Here is a 13856-nt window from a genome sequence, read left to right as displayed (position 1 = left end):
GGTGTACTTGTAGAACAGCTCAAAAATAACAAAATTAGAAATTTAAATATATAAATCAAACATTTAGCACACATTTACTAATAGATCTAATAATAATAAACAATCAAAACATTAAAAGTCTAAAGGCAATTTGCAACAAGCCAACAGAGTGAGTCAGAATGTTTAAAGTACTAATCGTCCTCTTCTCCACCTTTCCTTTCTGATTGTTCAGTGCAAACTGTTTTATGCACAAAATTATTATTTGAGTGGTGTTGGAAAAAAAGATAAATTGATTCTCCTGGAAACTTCCTGAAGTGACGGTTTATCTTTCCTGTTTCCTGTATGCCACTTCAGGGTTTCAGCCTCGCTCCTCTGACATTTTTGACATAAAAAATTTCAATCAAACCACAGTGATTTCTTAATATTTCCAATTCTGTATTTTTTTTGTTTTATTTCCAATTATGGGAACTTGGCAGAGTATCAGGTGTGTCCTGTGGGTAAAAGATTAAATTAAGAAATACAGAAAAATAAATAAATAAATAAATTGCATAATTATTTGATGTGGAGCTTGTGCCTTCATGTTAGCATCAGGTTTTGTTTTAATTTTACTTACTTGTTTGTTTTATGAAATATGCTTCCAGATTGCATTCCTGGAGGAATAATTGCTAACTATTTCCTTACCTGGATGGAACCTAGTATTTAAAGTTATTTTACACAAAGGTCAAGAACATGAAATCAAATGAGAGAAAAGAGACAGATAAAACATGGGCTAGATGTTTTAATAGTTCACTATCAATAAATCACTAGTTATGATGGAGTACACAAGTTAATTTTATATCTCTATTATATTTCTGATATCTGTATTACTCTTTTATATTTATTTTCAGCAATCTAGAAGTTTTTTTTTTCCGTGTCAGGAGCAACCTGAGTCGCTTCTGGTGTGAGAGAATTGGCCGTCTGCAAGGACGCTGCCCAGGGGACGCCCAGATGTTTTGATATTTTTACCATCCTTGTGGGAGGCTTCTCTCATATCCCCGCATGGAGCTGGAGCTGATAGAGGGAGCTCATCCGCGGGTGGGATTCGAACCTGGCAGCCTTCAGGTCAGCAACCCAACCTTCAAGTCACAAGGCTTTATCCCACTATGCTACCGTAGTGGAAATAGGTGTTATTGCAAGGTCACATATTTTGAACAGGCAGTGGAATGAAGTGCAGTACTGCTTGTACCTATGAACTTGGATATAGAACTGCAGAAATCAAATTGGTCATTCTGGAGCTTGATGATGTTCTAAACTTTCTTCTCTCTTTCCAGAATTTGTGGCATTGTTGTGTCTTGGTCTTTGCTAGCCTTCTTCCTTGGCGGCTCCTCCAGTTGTGCTGTGTGACAGATCATCTATTGGAAACATGTTTTCTTTATGCAGCTTCACCTTTCCCATCCCCCCCTCATAAATCATATGTGGATTAAAATAATTTGTATTTATGTTGTCTTAAACCTTAGTTCCTAGAATAGGAAGAGAGTAGGGAGGGCAGACGACTGTCAGGCAATACATAGGGAGAGAGGATGAGCATTGCTCATGATTTTGCTGGGAGACAGAATTAGCATCCACTCTCCCATGCAGTTACATCTTTACTACTGTAGGAGGGGAAATCCCAAAATAATCTGGGGACCCCAGGTTGAAAACCACTGCTCTAAACCTTATATCTGAACAAATGTAGATGAATGTGAGTAAACATGCATAAGGGTGAGCTGCAACAGAGATGTGGGAATTGATGTGCATGGCCTTTCCATAAAACATAAGTGAAGCAACATACTGTATAATACAAACCACCCTCGTACTGGAACAAAGTCTAGCTGGCTGCGAGATTATGGGAGGTGTAATTCAGTGCATCTTAAGGAAAACATGTGTATCCATATGTTACAGCACTAGCTGCAAATATAGATTTGTCAACGTAAGGTAATAGGAATTCATGTGAAACCTAGTTCTGTGAATGACTGACTATTTTTTGGAACTGCAGGGTAATAAAAATGTCAAAAAAAACTTCCAAAATAATGCTGGTTGATAATTTATTTTATGTGTTCACCCCCCCCCCCCCCTTATTTGCTAGAGAAATAACAAGCACCACAGCTGGGTTTGGTTGCAAAGAACTGCAACAGCAATGTCCTTGTTCAAAGTACACCAAAGATAATCAGCACTGTTGGTAGACAATAGATATGCCGATAGCTACCCAACAAGACACATGCTGATTGCTATTCGTATTTACTTAAGCTCTAAACATTTTGATTTGAAGACATCTGAGTCAGTGCTGTCACTGTCAACAGTCTGTCTTTTGTGGTCCATCATCCCGGAGCTTCCTACATATGATTTAATAAAGTGCTACTTAAAGTTGTGGTCATCATATAATGTCTGGAAAAGAAACAAAATAGCCAAATATAGTAATTAATGGCACATTGGGTGAAAAAATCCTGCCAGGTGCTCACATCAGGCAGCTTATTATCACTATATGTGATCCATGGCCAGGTCACTGCTTTCATCTTAAGAATTGTGCAAAAAAATAAAATAAACTGCTGACCTAAAAATGTACAGGCAGCTGCTTTTAGGAAAAATATTCTTCAGTTTGCATTCAGGCATTACCTCTTAAAAGCAAGTACCTTTCCAGATCCATCTGTCCCTAGGGGTACATTTCTTCTGCCTGATCTTTTTGTCTTTAGAGTAACCATCTACTGAGGTGGCTTTTATCCTAAAGGACAAGCTTCTGTTTGAAGGCCTGTACAAGGATGCTCCTCCGCCAGTTTGAAGGTCTGCCTGCTCCAGAGTTTGTCACCCAAATAACATCTTGGATTAAGTCCCTGAATTTCCCAGACGGTGTGGCCAAAAGGTAGTCTGGTTCATTGTCAGTTTAGAACTAAAGTCTCGTAAGGGAGAGCAGAGGTTTTCCATCAGTAGTCAACATTTCAATAGCACACTGAGCTGGCACATAGATCATCTGGTCAGTTTTCTCTGGTATAGTCATCATTGTTGCTTAAATTTTAGGAGTTATTTCTAAGTTTTGGGAATATGTTCCAAGGCACAAATGCCCATAGTTACCCAAAACTGGACAATAGCAAACCCTATATTTGATTTTAGTTGGGACAAAAGCATAATCCCAGGAAAGAGGATAAACACTTCTGGGAATACCTTTTGAAATATAGGTATGTGAAACCATGAATATCAAGGCAGATCAGAGGGTCTTACTAACTCCCTTGCTCAAAATGCTTCTCTACCGGTCTGTTTATGGTCTGATTTTGAGTATAAGGGACCTATCTTGAGTATAAGGACCTATCTGAGTTTTAAAATCTTGCAGGACTTTCTCTCAGTACTACCACCATTACAGACACATCTGGTAAGGACCCAGGAAAGAGCCTTTTCAGTGATTACAGACAGACAATGGGACTCTTCCTAGAGAGGTTCAGCTGGACCCCTTTCTGCTCTATTTGTCAACAGATAAATATTTAAGTATTCAGATTTAACTGGTTGGGGAGTGAAATGGGTGCACTGCATCCAATACGTAATAGATTTGAACGTGTTAATTTTAACTATTATAAAAATGTTTTTATGTGTATTACTTTATTTTTTAAAGTTGTGTTCAGATTGTTTAAGCCAGCGTTTCTTAACCTGGGGGGTTGGGACCCCTGGGGGAATCACGAGAGGAGTTTCAGTGGGGTTACCAAAGACCATCAAAAAACGCAGGTATTTGTGCCAAATTTGGTCCAGATCCAGTTTGGGTTCACAGTGCTCTCCAGATGTTGGTGAACTACATCTCACCTAAATCACTGTCAATTCCTCCCAAATCCCACCAGTATTTTCTGTTGGTCATGAGGGTTCTGTGTGGGAAGTATGGCGCAATTCTATTGTTGGTGGGGTTCAGAATGCTCTTTGATTGTAAGTGAACTAAGTCACAGCAATTACAACTCCCAAATGTCTATTTTCCCCAAATTCGACCAGTGTTCACATTTGGGCATATTGAGTATTCATGCCAAGTTTAATCCAGAGCCATCATTGTTTGAGTCCACAGTGCTCTCTGGATGTAGGTGAACTACAACTCCAAAACTCAAGGTCAATGCCCACCAAAACCTTCCAGTATTTTTTGTTGGTCATGGGAGTTGGTCTGTGTGCCAAGTTGGTCCAATTCCATCATTGGTGGAGTTCGGAATGCTCTTTGATTGTAGGTTAACTATAAATCCCAGCAACTACAACTCCCAAAATGATAAAATCAATTCCCCCCCTCCCAACCGCACCAGTATTCAAATATTTGTGTATCGGGTATTTGTGCCAAATTTGGTCCAGTGAATGAAAATACATCCTGTATATTAGATATTTACATTACGATTTATAACAGTAGCAAAATTACAATTATGAAGTAGCAACAAAAATAATTTTATGATTGGGGGTCACCACAACATAAGGAACTGTATTAAAGGGTTGCGGCATTAGGAAGGTTGAGATCTACTGGTTTAAGCTATTTTGTTTCAATGTACAGTAGAGTCTCACTTATCCAACATTTGCTTATCCAATGTTCTGGATTATCCAATGCAGTTTGCCTCCTGCCCCGATCCACAGCTGTTTCTCTAGGCACGATGTTTTGGTGTAAATTCATAAATACAGTAATTACTTCATAATGTTACCATGTATTGAACTACTTTTTCTCTTGATTTGTTGTAAAACATGTTTTTGGTTCTTAATTTGTAAAATCATAATGTAATTTTACTTTTAATAGGCTTTTCCTTTATCCCTCCTTATTATCCAACATTTTCACTTATCCAATGTTCTGTTGGCCCATTTATGTTGGATAAGTGAGACTCTACTGTACCTTGCAAGGTGATTTAGGTCCTATATGAAAGAAAAACAATATAAATGCTTAAAATAATATAGATAAATTTTATGCAAGTCTGTGACCTTTACTTTTTTCTTTTTTGCTTATGAATTTTAACTTGTCAGCTTTTATTAATGCTGTGCTTTGTGAAGTCTTGGGATTTTATCATACCAACCTGCTGTGCGTGTTAACTGTCAAATTCAACGCCTGGGGGTCAAATGCACCCTCCATATCATTTATATGGCTCTCCAAATGTTGGACTACAACTTTATTCCTCACCAATAGGCATCATGACTAGAACTGATGGAAGTTGTGATACAGTAACATCTGGAAGGCTGCAGTTTATTCTGCTTAGTCAGGAGAGTGGGTCCTGAATTTAGATACAAGGCTTGTGACTTTATTTACTATATTTATACCCCGCTCTTCGCAATCCCAAAGGGGACTCAGAGCGGCTTACAGATTATGGCAAAATTCAATGCCGCATTATACAACAAATACAACAAACAAAACTTTAAAATGTCCTTTAACCTTTCCCCAACCGCAGAGTCACAAGCGTTGTAGGGTTGCAATTCCCATTATCTTCAGCCCTCATGGGGGATAATCAACAGTGGTAGTTGTCATTCAGTAACATCTGGGGACCCAAATTGGATAAAAACTAAAGAGTACCAACCACTATATTAAAAAATTATAGTTGGCGCTCTGTATCCATCGATTCTGTCCATGGATTCATTGGCCCTTTGAAGGCAACCATAAGTGTAATGCGTCTCTCCATGAAAATGAGTTTGATACCCCTGGCTTATGTAGTGGATAATACTGCTTTCAATATCTTCAATATTGCATAATTGCACCAGTTTACCATTCCATAGTTTGTGATCATACCCCTTTAACCCTGCATTCATGTACCACCATAGTTCCTTAAATTACTGGTATTATTATTAGTATTGGTGCAATTATGCAATTCCAGCATTAAAAACCAACAAAAGGGAAATATAAATACAAAATAAAAGAGAATCCGCCAAGTTGGGAATAGCAAGGGAGCGTGGAGAAAGGAGAATCCCCGTTCACACATGCAATATCACATTATTGCCGAAATGCAACACAGCAATGGAAGGGATCCATCTTGGCACAGATGTACATGGCGTCCTATGATCACCTAAAATGACAGTCCAGCTGCAATGCTGGTTTTTCTACCTCATGTGAAAAAGTCCTTGGTTTGTAAGTGGTTCTATCATTCCTGGTTTCAATACCGTTCAAACGTAATGTTCTCTTGCCAACCAAATGCTTTCCCATCCCTTCTTCCAGTATCTTTCTTCTTGACCTTGATGTGGCAAAAACTGACAAGGGATCTGTGGCTCAAATAAAATATGCAGCTGATTCTGAAAAGGATTCATATATATGTATTTGAGTAATGAACAGTAAAATAAATGATCTGTTAATATATTTATTTTTCAGCTTGGAATTGAATAAATCTGTCTATTTTCATTTGATTTCTGAAGTCCATCAGTTTTTGTTTTAGTCTGCTTTGGTGTCATTACGTGCTATTTTCTGTGCTATTTTCCATGCTATTTTCCGTGTTATTTACCGTGTTATTTACCGTGCTATTTATCGTATTGCTTTCCTCCTGCAAAGCAGTCCGAAGAAGAACTTCGAGTGGATAACGTTTTCCGTAAGTGAAATATCCCATGAAAAAATATAAAAAAGGGTTGATGCTGCTTGATATAGTATCAAATAAGACAGATATTGTAAAGAGAGGTAGGCCTATTGAATCATACCAGTATTCTAGAGTACTGAAAATTCTAATTGAAGCTTGAAATACAAGAAAAAGAATAACTACAGCTATGATGGTAAAATCGAACACCGCAGGAATGCTTTCTAGTCTTTTTTGTAGCATTCTGATAAAAATGGCCAGAGTGGAAAAGACCATGAGGGGAATGAAAATTGCGTACCCAATGACAATTTTGACTATCGTTTGAACATAGCAGTGGTGACTATCTTCCTCCAGATATGCATAGAATCTTGGTCTGCATGCATAATATTCAATTATGGATACCAGGCCAGAGAAGATCCACAATGCAATAGAAATATAAACTGCAAGATGCTTTGGACGTTTAAATCGACGGATGATAGGGGGAAAGACTGAGAAACACCTTTCAAGACAAACAATTGTTAATGCAAAGAAGCTAGAGTTGTCTCCAAAAACATACATTAACTCTAGAAAATGTGAGATGGGTCCACTAAGTTGAATTGGTTGCAAAAATAGCATGAAATATATATATTGATAGACCAGAACAAGAGTATCACCGACAGTAATATTCAGTATATACATAGTGAACTTTGTCTTCTTGATCTTAAAGGAAAGAAAGTAGAAAACTAATGCATTCCCAACTAATCCCACAATGCAGATTGGAATAGCTACAATTATCATTGCTTTAGAAATGCAGGATGCCCCACATCTGCGTCATTTTTGTTCACAGCATCAACAAATGATGGGAAATATGTATCTTATCTGTGCCAGCATGAGATTGTTCATGTGCCCAGTAAATCTTCTGAACCTGCCAAAATCAAACACAACAAGGCATTACTAAGTTCTACATAAATATAAATAAAAATGTGTACGTATGTATATTTGTTGGTTTGCACCACAAAGGTTCCCACATGGCTTGATGGATCTGGACCAAACTTGGTACATATAGCCTTGATTTTCCAACCTAAGATAATAAAAAATTTGCCCCTTTTGGGGCCAGGGCCACCAAAACTAATACAATGTATAGATAGGCTACCTTAGAGAGAGAAGTAAGAAAAGAAAGTGTGCTAGAGAGTCAGTAAGGACACACTACGAGCCACTTGGAGGGCCAGAGCATTACCATGGAGACATTGTGAGGGAGGCCTTTTCAAAGGGCCAAGCAAACACGGAAGCAAGGTAGAGAAGGGAGAAAACAGCCAGATGGCAGACATGAAAAGGGAGACAGAAGGGGAAGAAAGTAAGAAAAGTAGGAAAGGTGTATGAGGGAAAGGAAGTCAGTAAGAAAAGAAGAAAGAAAGAGACAAGAAAAGAAATAGAGGTGGGGGAGAAAGAAAAAGAATGAGGAAGGAAGGAAGGAAAAATCGGAAAAGTTAGAAAATAGGAAAGAAAAAAATAAGAAGGAAGGAGGAAAGGTAAAAAGAAGTGAAGGAAGAAAGAAAATGAAGGAAAGAGAAAAGAAAACAGAATCCGAGGGAGAAAAGATAAAAAGAAGGGAGGAGGAGGAAAGAGAAAAAATGGGAAAAGATTTGAGAGGAAGGAAGGCAGGAAAGAACAATAAATGCGACAAAAGTGAGAGAAGAAGAAAAACAAGGGAAGAGAAAGGAAAGCAGAGAATGGAAAGAAAGAAGAGAGGTGATGGTGTATGAGCAAAAGTGAGGAAAGGTAAGAAACAAGAGAGGGACAAAGTATATGAGGGAAAGAAAAGAAGGTAAGAAACAGCCACCAAGCATATGCAAACCCAGGGTATATACGCTAGTTGTGAATATGTATGTATGTATTTTCACACCTATGCATTACATATGTTAGAAAATGTTGACTATTTCTGCTACCTTGGCAGCCACCTCTCCACAAAAGTCAACATTGACACTGAAAATACAACACCGGCTTAGCTCTGTGAATGCAGCATTTCTCCGAATGAAGCAGAGAGTGTTTGCAGATTGGGACATCCGGAGAGATACCAAGGGGCTTGTTTATAAAGCTATTGTCCTCTCAACCCTGTTATATGCCTGCAAAACAGGGACTGTCTACAGATGTCACACTCAACTGAAACGATTCCAAAAAATCCTGCAAATCTCTTGGGAAGACAGGCGGACCGATGTCAGCGTGCTGGAAGAAGCAGAGATCACTAGCATTAAAGCGATGATCCTACGCCATCAACTCCGCTGGACTGGCCACGTTGTCCAAATGTCTGATCACAGTTACTGTATTCCCAACTCAAGAATTGAAAATGGAATGTTGGTGGACAGGAAAAGAGATTTAAAGATGGGTTTAAAGCTAACCTTAAAAACTGTGGCATAGACACCGAGAACTGGGAAGCCCTGGCTCTTGAGCGCTCTGGATGGAGGTCAGCTGTGACCAGCAGTGCTGTGGAATTTGAAGAGGCAGGAATGGAGGGAGAAAGGGAGTGCCAGGACATGATTCAAAGTTTGAAAGAATAAGCATTTAACTCCTGCCCCAGCCAACATATCTAAACCAAGGTCAGAGTTAACAAACGAACCTGGAGGAGGAGAGCACTCCTGTGAGGAAGCAAAATTGTTCCCAGGAGTTGGAGAAGGCTGAGGAAATGTCTGGAAGGGGAGGAGAGAAGAGCACTATAAAAGGGACTGAAGGTACATGGCAAAATTAATAGTGTTATTTTCTTTCTCATGTGTATAGCAGCAATAAAGCTAGCTACGTTCACCTGGATTGTGAGTACTGGTTAACCTCTAGAAACTACCAGCAGAAGCTGATATAATAACACTACTAATTTCCCCATGTACATTGTACCTTTTATAGTGCTCTTCTCTCTTCCCCTTCCAAACCCTTCTCCAGCCTTCTCCAACTCCTATGAACGATTTCTCCTGGTTATTGCGCATGCCAAGAGGAAAGCATGTCAAGCCAACCCTGATTGGGACCGCCTTCCACCTGGAAACCGATGTCCTCACTACAGTCACCTATATATCCACCGCCAGGACACTACACTTGGAAGGCCATTATACTCGGACAACGAGGGATTGCCTAAGTAAGTAATTACATATCTAGACAGGTACATTTTGGTTATATGGAATTCAGTAGCAAAATTACAAACTATTATCTGCTTGTTACAAATCCATACATTTTAATAATATATACATATATTCAGATATATTAATAATAGAAAAATAAAAATGTCCAATATGTACAATAAAACGAAATTTATTCCTCTTTGTCTTGATATAATGGGTCATGGTTACAGTGAAGTAACGTATCTGACATAGAACAGTTTTTAGAAGATCACCTAACAAAAACAAATATACATTCTGATAAAAGAAATTTTGATCCATTTTAAAACTTTTATTTGCTTACACATATCCTGTTAAAACTTATAAATAAAGTAAATGTGAAATTGCCAAATCCATTTGATTGTACCATACATATTTGCCAGAAGCTTAAGATACATTCATTTAAGCTATTATTTTTAATGTATAACATAGCCTTTTATTTCTTAGAATGCACAATATATTTTATTCTTGTTTATGTTAAGTTTTTTATTGGTTTTTTTCTTGAAATATTACCGGTATTATGATAGTATAAAGTGTATGTACAAGGAGGGGAGGGTGGGAGTGGGATAAAATGACAAAACAACAATAAAAAAAGAAAAAAAATGATAGTTGCAACTGGACATTTGTTGTACTGGGAATATCTTACCTGTCTTAAAAACTTCTATTATGAGAACGAGGATTTTTCTGAAGAATAGGATGAGGATGAGCATTAGAGCATGTCCACCAAATGCTTCATACTTTTGTTGAAAAGATCCACACTTATTGTCTCAGATTGCTTGCTTGTGCACAACTGCTGAAATGAAAATTATTACAGATGAACTGAAAATGCTTACACAGTTTCTTAACAGTTCAAGCGTTAGATTTCCTCCAAGAAATATGAAGATATATCATGTTAGATACAAATAATCTGTTTCCTACTAACATTTTTAAAATAAACATTTAGTGTACCCTTTAGCTATGTGGACTGCCAGATATGTATGGCATTACTACTCAAAATGATGTTCCAAGTACCAGTGCTGGTCCATGAGCCATTGACTGCAAGTTCCTGGTGGATTTCTAGGAAGGAAAGAAAATGTAGGCAGTGGTCATAAATATCGTACCAGTCCTTGGCACATGGCTAAAAAAATAAAAATAAAAATAACTGGTTCCCTCATATCAGATAGCTGGATATGCACCACTGTATGGGACATCTGAGTGTCTCTGTATGTTTCTATTAAAATACAGTTTCTACTAGTTAATGTTTCAAGATATCTTGAGATCAAGCATATTTTGCAAAAGTAAAAATTATTGTGGACATTACAAGATTGAAAACCTGATTAATTCACATAAAGTAAGTTATGTTGCCTTCCTCTGCCCAACTCTAAGTGATATACAAGATCTACTATTTTAACTAATTAGATCCAATAAGCTTTTGTAATTATGAAGCCTGTATCATTTTGTGCAACAAAAATTGGTACTGGTCATCTATCAAGAAATTTCTGTGACTAAGTCCTGAAATAAGACTTATACAGGCAGTCCCCAAGTTACAAACATCCAATTTACAAACAACTCATGGTTACAAACGGGGGTGAGAAAACAGAAAGTGAGAGAAATCTACTCCTCAGAAGGGAAATTCAAAAAAATGATCATGGGGAAAAGGAGTCTCAGCTGAAGTTGGTTTATGGTATGGGTTAAACCAGTGGTTCTCAACCTGTGGGTCTCCAGATGTTTTGGACTTCAACTCCCAGAAATCCTAACAGATGGTATACTGGCTGGAATTTCTGGGAGTTGTAGGCCAAAACACCTGGAGATCTACAGGTTGAGAACCACTGAGTTAAACTCTTATGCCAGCAGGACTGCAGCCTGAAAGGTAGGCGGTTTGAATCCGGGGAGCAGGGTGAGCTCCCGTCTGTCAACTCCAGCTTCTCATGCGGGGACATGAGAGAAGCCTGTCACAGGATAGTAAAACATCCAGGTGTCCTGTGGGCAACGTCCTTGCAGATGGCCAATTCTCTCACACCAGAAGCGACTTGCAGTTTCTCAAGTTGCTCCTGACACGAAAAAAAGCATGGAATTGAATATTAGACCTATTTTTAATAATAACTCAAGCAAACAGATATTACATCAACTGTAGTATCTACCAATTGCCATGAGTGCTGCTTTAACTGAGAGCCACCCCCAAACTGCGGCCCTCCAGCTGTTTGGGCCTCCAACTCCCAGATTTCTGACCACTGAACAAGCTGGCGAGGGCTTCTGGGAGTTGAAGGTCCAAACAGCTGGAGGGCCGCAGTTTGAGGATGCCCGGTCTATTGTATTAATTATTTGATTGAATCTTGTCTGTTAATCTGGTGTTTAACCCAGTGGCACAGTGAGTTAAACCACTGAGCTGTTGAACTTGCTGACCAAAAGGTTGGCAGATTCGAATCCGGGGAGCGGGGTGAGCGCCTGCTTTTAGCCCAGCTTCTGCCAACCTAGCAGTTCAAAAGCATGCAAATGTGAGTAGATCAATAGGTACCGCTCCGGCGGGAAGGTAACGGCGCTCCATGCAGTCATGCCGGCCACATGACCTTGGAGGTGTCTATGGACATCGCTGGTTCTTCGGCTTAGAAATAGAGATGAGCACCAATCCCCAAAGTCAGACATGACTAGACTTAATGTCAGGGGAAACCTTTACCTTTACAGTATTTTTTTTCCCTCTCAGAACTCAAACTAAAGGCAATCCAGAAGATTAGAAAATCAGAGATAAAAACAGCAATAAACAAAACTGGGAATGACAAATGTTAAAGGACACAGCCCAACAAAAATAACCAATTATTGGTGTCTTGGCTTTTAGGCTTGTTCCTGTGGTTATTTGGAGCGCTGATTCATAGGGATAACACTGCATCAGCTCTAGTTTCTTAAGCTATGGTTATCATGATTTCTTATGGGCTAGCCCAGGCATGGGCCAACTTGGGTTTTTCCCACCCAGGTGTTGTGGACTTCAACTCCCACCATTCCTCACAGCCTCAGGCCCTTTCCTTTCCCCCCTCAGCCGCTTAAGCTTAAGCGGCTGAGGGGGGAAAGGAAAGGGCCTGAGGCTGTGAGGAATGGTGGGAGTTGAAGTCCACAACACCTGGAGGGAGGGCCCAAGTTGGCCCATGCCTGGGCTAGCAGAAAAAAATTAAACAACCATATCAAAGGGCAGAACCCTGATGTTGTGGGCCACTGTTTTGGTTCAGCTAGGCCTGGACTTAACTTGTAAGGCCTGGCTGCCCGAGCCAGGCTGAGCAAAGGCAAGGTGGCCTACTTCCCATCTCACCAACTCACTTCCTACCAATATGGCGGGACTCAAAATACTTTCTTCCTCCCCAAACAACCCCTCAGCCTCTGTGGGAGTGCCAGGAGCCATTCTGCGGTGCCTGGGACCTTCCTTGCCCCCCTTTTCCCCATCACCTTTTATGAGAGGCCTAAGTGGTCCTTCTCTCTCCAGGCCAGGACCAGCTTCCCTCTCAGGGCGGCTGGCTGGATCTTCTCTGAGGAGACAGCCTTAAAGGGCCGGCTCTCTGAGTTCTCATGCCTAGAAGGCCTCGGGAAACCTGGCCAACACGCGCCATAGATACGCTCCATCGTGGGGCAGGCCCTATTGGTGCTCATTTCAGGAAACAAAAAACAGTTTGGACCACTCTCACAACCACCATGTCAGACTACACAGGGAAGCCACTGAAATCCACAAGCATGACAACTTCAACAGAAAAGAGGAAACAATGAAATGAACAAAATCTGGCTACCCGTATTTAAAAAGTTCTAAAATCAGGACAGTAAATAAAGAACAACACTCAGAAAACAGGGGGATTCCAGACAGGAAACAATCAGGGCCAGTTAACACCTCCCAACAAAGGATTCCCGCAGGCAGGGAATCGGCCAGGCTTTAAATCTGCAAGGCCATTAAATGCTAATCAAGGTGATCAATTGCAACATTCACACTTGCCTCAAACAGAGAAGAGTTCTTTCTCCCACCCTGGACTTTCCATAGATATATAAACCCAACTTGCCTAGTTTCCAACAGACCTCACAGCCTCTGAGGATGCCTGCCATAGATGTGGGCGAAACATCAGGAGATAATGCTTCTGGAACATGGCCATACAGCCTGGAAACCTCACAGCAACCCAGAAAAACAATTTGTTGTGGTGAGGGAGACATAGTTTTGATCCCAAGGAGCCTGTTTTGAAAAGTATAAAAACCAGGTATGGGCAAGCTTCAGCCCTCCAGGTACTTTGAACTTTAATTCCTACAATTTCTAACAGCC

The 13856-nt window shown here is 39.8% G+C and overlaps 2 protein-coding genes across 7 annotated transcripts in view; one reads left to right on the top strand and one right to left on the bottom strand.

Moving 5' to 3' along the window:
• Positions 1 to 2024, top strand: part of pnldc1 (PARN like ribonuclease domain containing exonuclease 1) — a 28958-nt gene extending 26934 nt beyond the window's left edge. For both annotated transcript variants that reach the window (XM_008123287.3, XM_062976653.1), the window contains one exon: positions 1290 to 2024. In XM_008123287.3, coding sequence (XP_008121494.1) covers positions 1290 to 1362 — 73 coding nt within the window. In that variant the 3' untranslated portion in view covers positions 1363 to 2024. The remainder of the gene's footprint in view (positions 1 to 1289) is intronic.
• A 4231-nt stretch (positions 2025 to 6255) lies between these two features.
• LOC100555645 (proto-oncogene Mas) lies at positions 6256 to 13391 on the bottom strand. 5 transcript variants are annotated; one of them, XM_062976671.1, is made up of 5 exons: positions 13004 to 13391; positions 10541 to 10648; positions 10239 to 10385; positions 8852 to 8936; positions 6256 to 7380 (listed from the first exon to the last, which is right to left on the bottom strand). In XM_062976671.1, the coding sequence occupies exon 5, from the start codon at positions 7251 to 7253 to the stop codon at positions 6360 to 6362; it is 894 nt and encodes a 297-aa protein (XP_062832741.1). In that variant the 5' UTR covers positions 7254 to 7380; positions 8852 to 8936; positions 10239 to 10385; positions 10541 to 10648; positions 13004 to 13391; the 3' UTR covers positions 6256 to 6359. The 5 variants fall into 5 exon arrangements, with proteins under 5 accessions (XP_062832741.1, XP_062832729.1, XP_062832735.1 ...); XM_062976659.1 differs by lacking the exon at positions 8852 to 8936; XM_062976665.1 differs by lacking the exon at positions 8852 to 8936 and having other exon boundaries at positions 10239 to 10382.
• Positions 13392 to 13856: the final 465 nt, after the last annotated feature.

This window comes from Anolis carolinensis, chromosome 1 (genome assembly GCF_035594765.1).
Source record: "Anolis carolinensis isolate JA03-04 chromosome 1, rAnoCar3.1.pri, whole genome shotgun sequence".
Taxonomy (NCBI): domain Eukaryota; kingdom Metazoa; phylum Chordata; class Lepidosauria; order Squamata; family Dactyloidae; genus Anolis; species Anolis carolinensis.
This window is presented reverse-complemented; position numbering and strand designations above follow the sequence as displayed.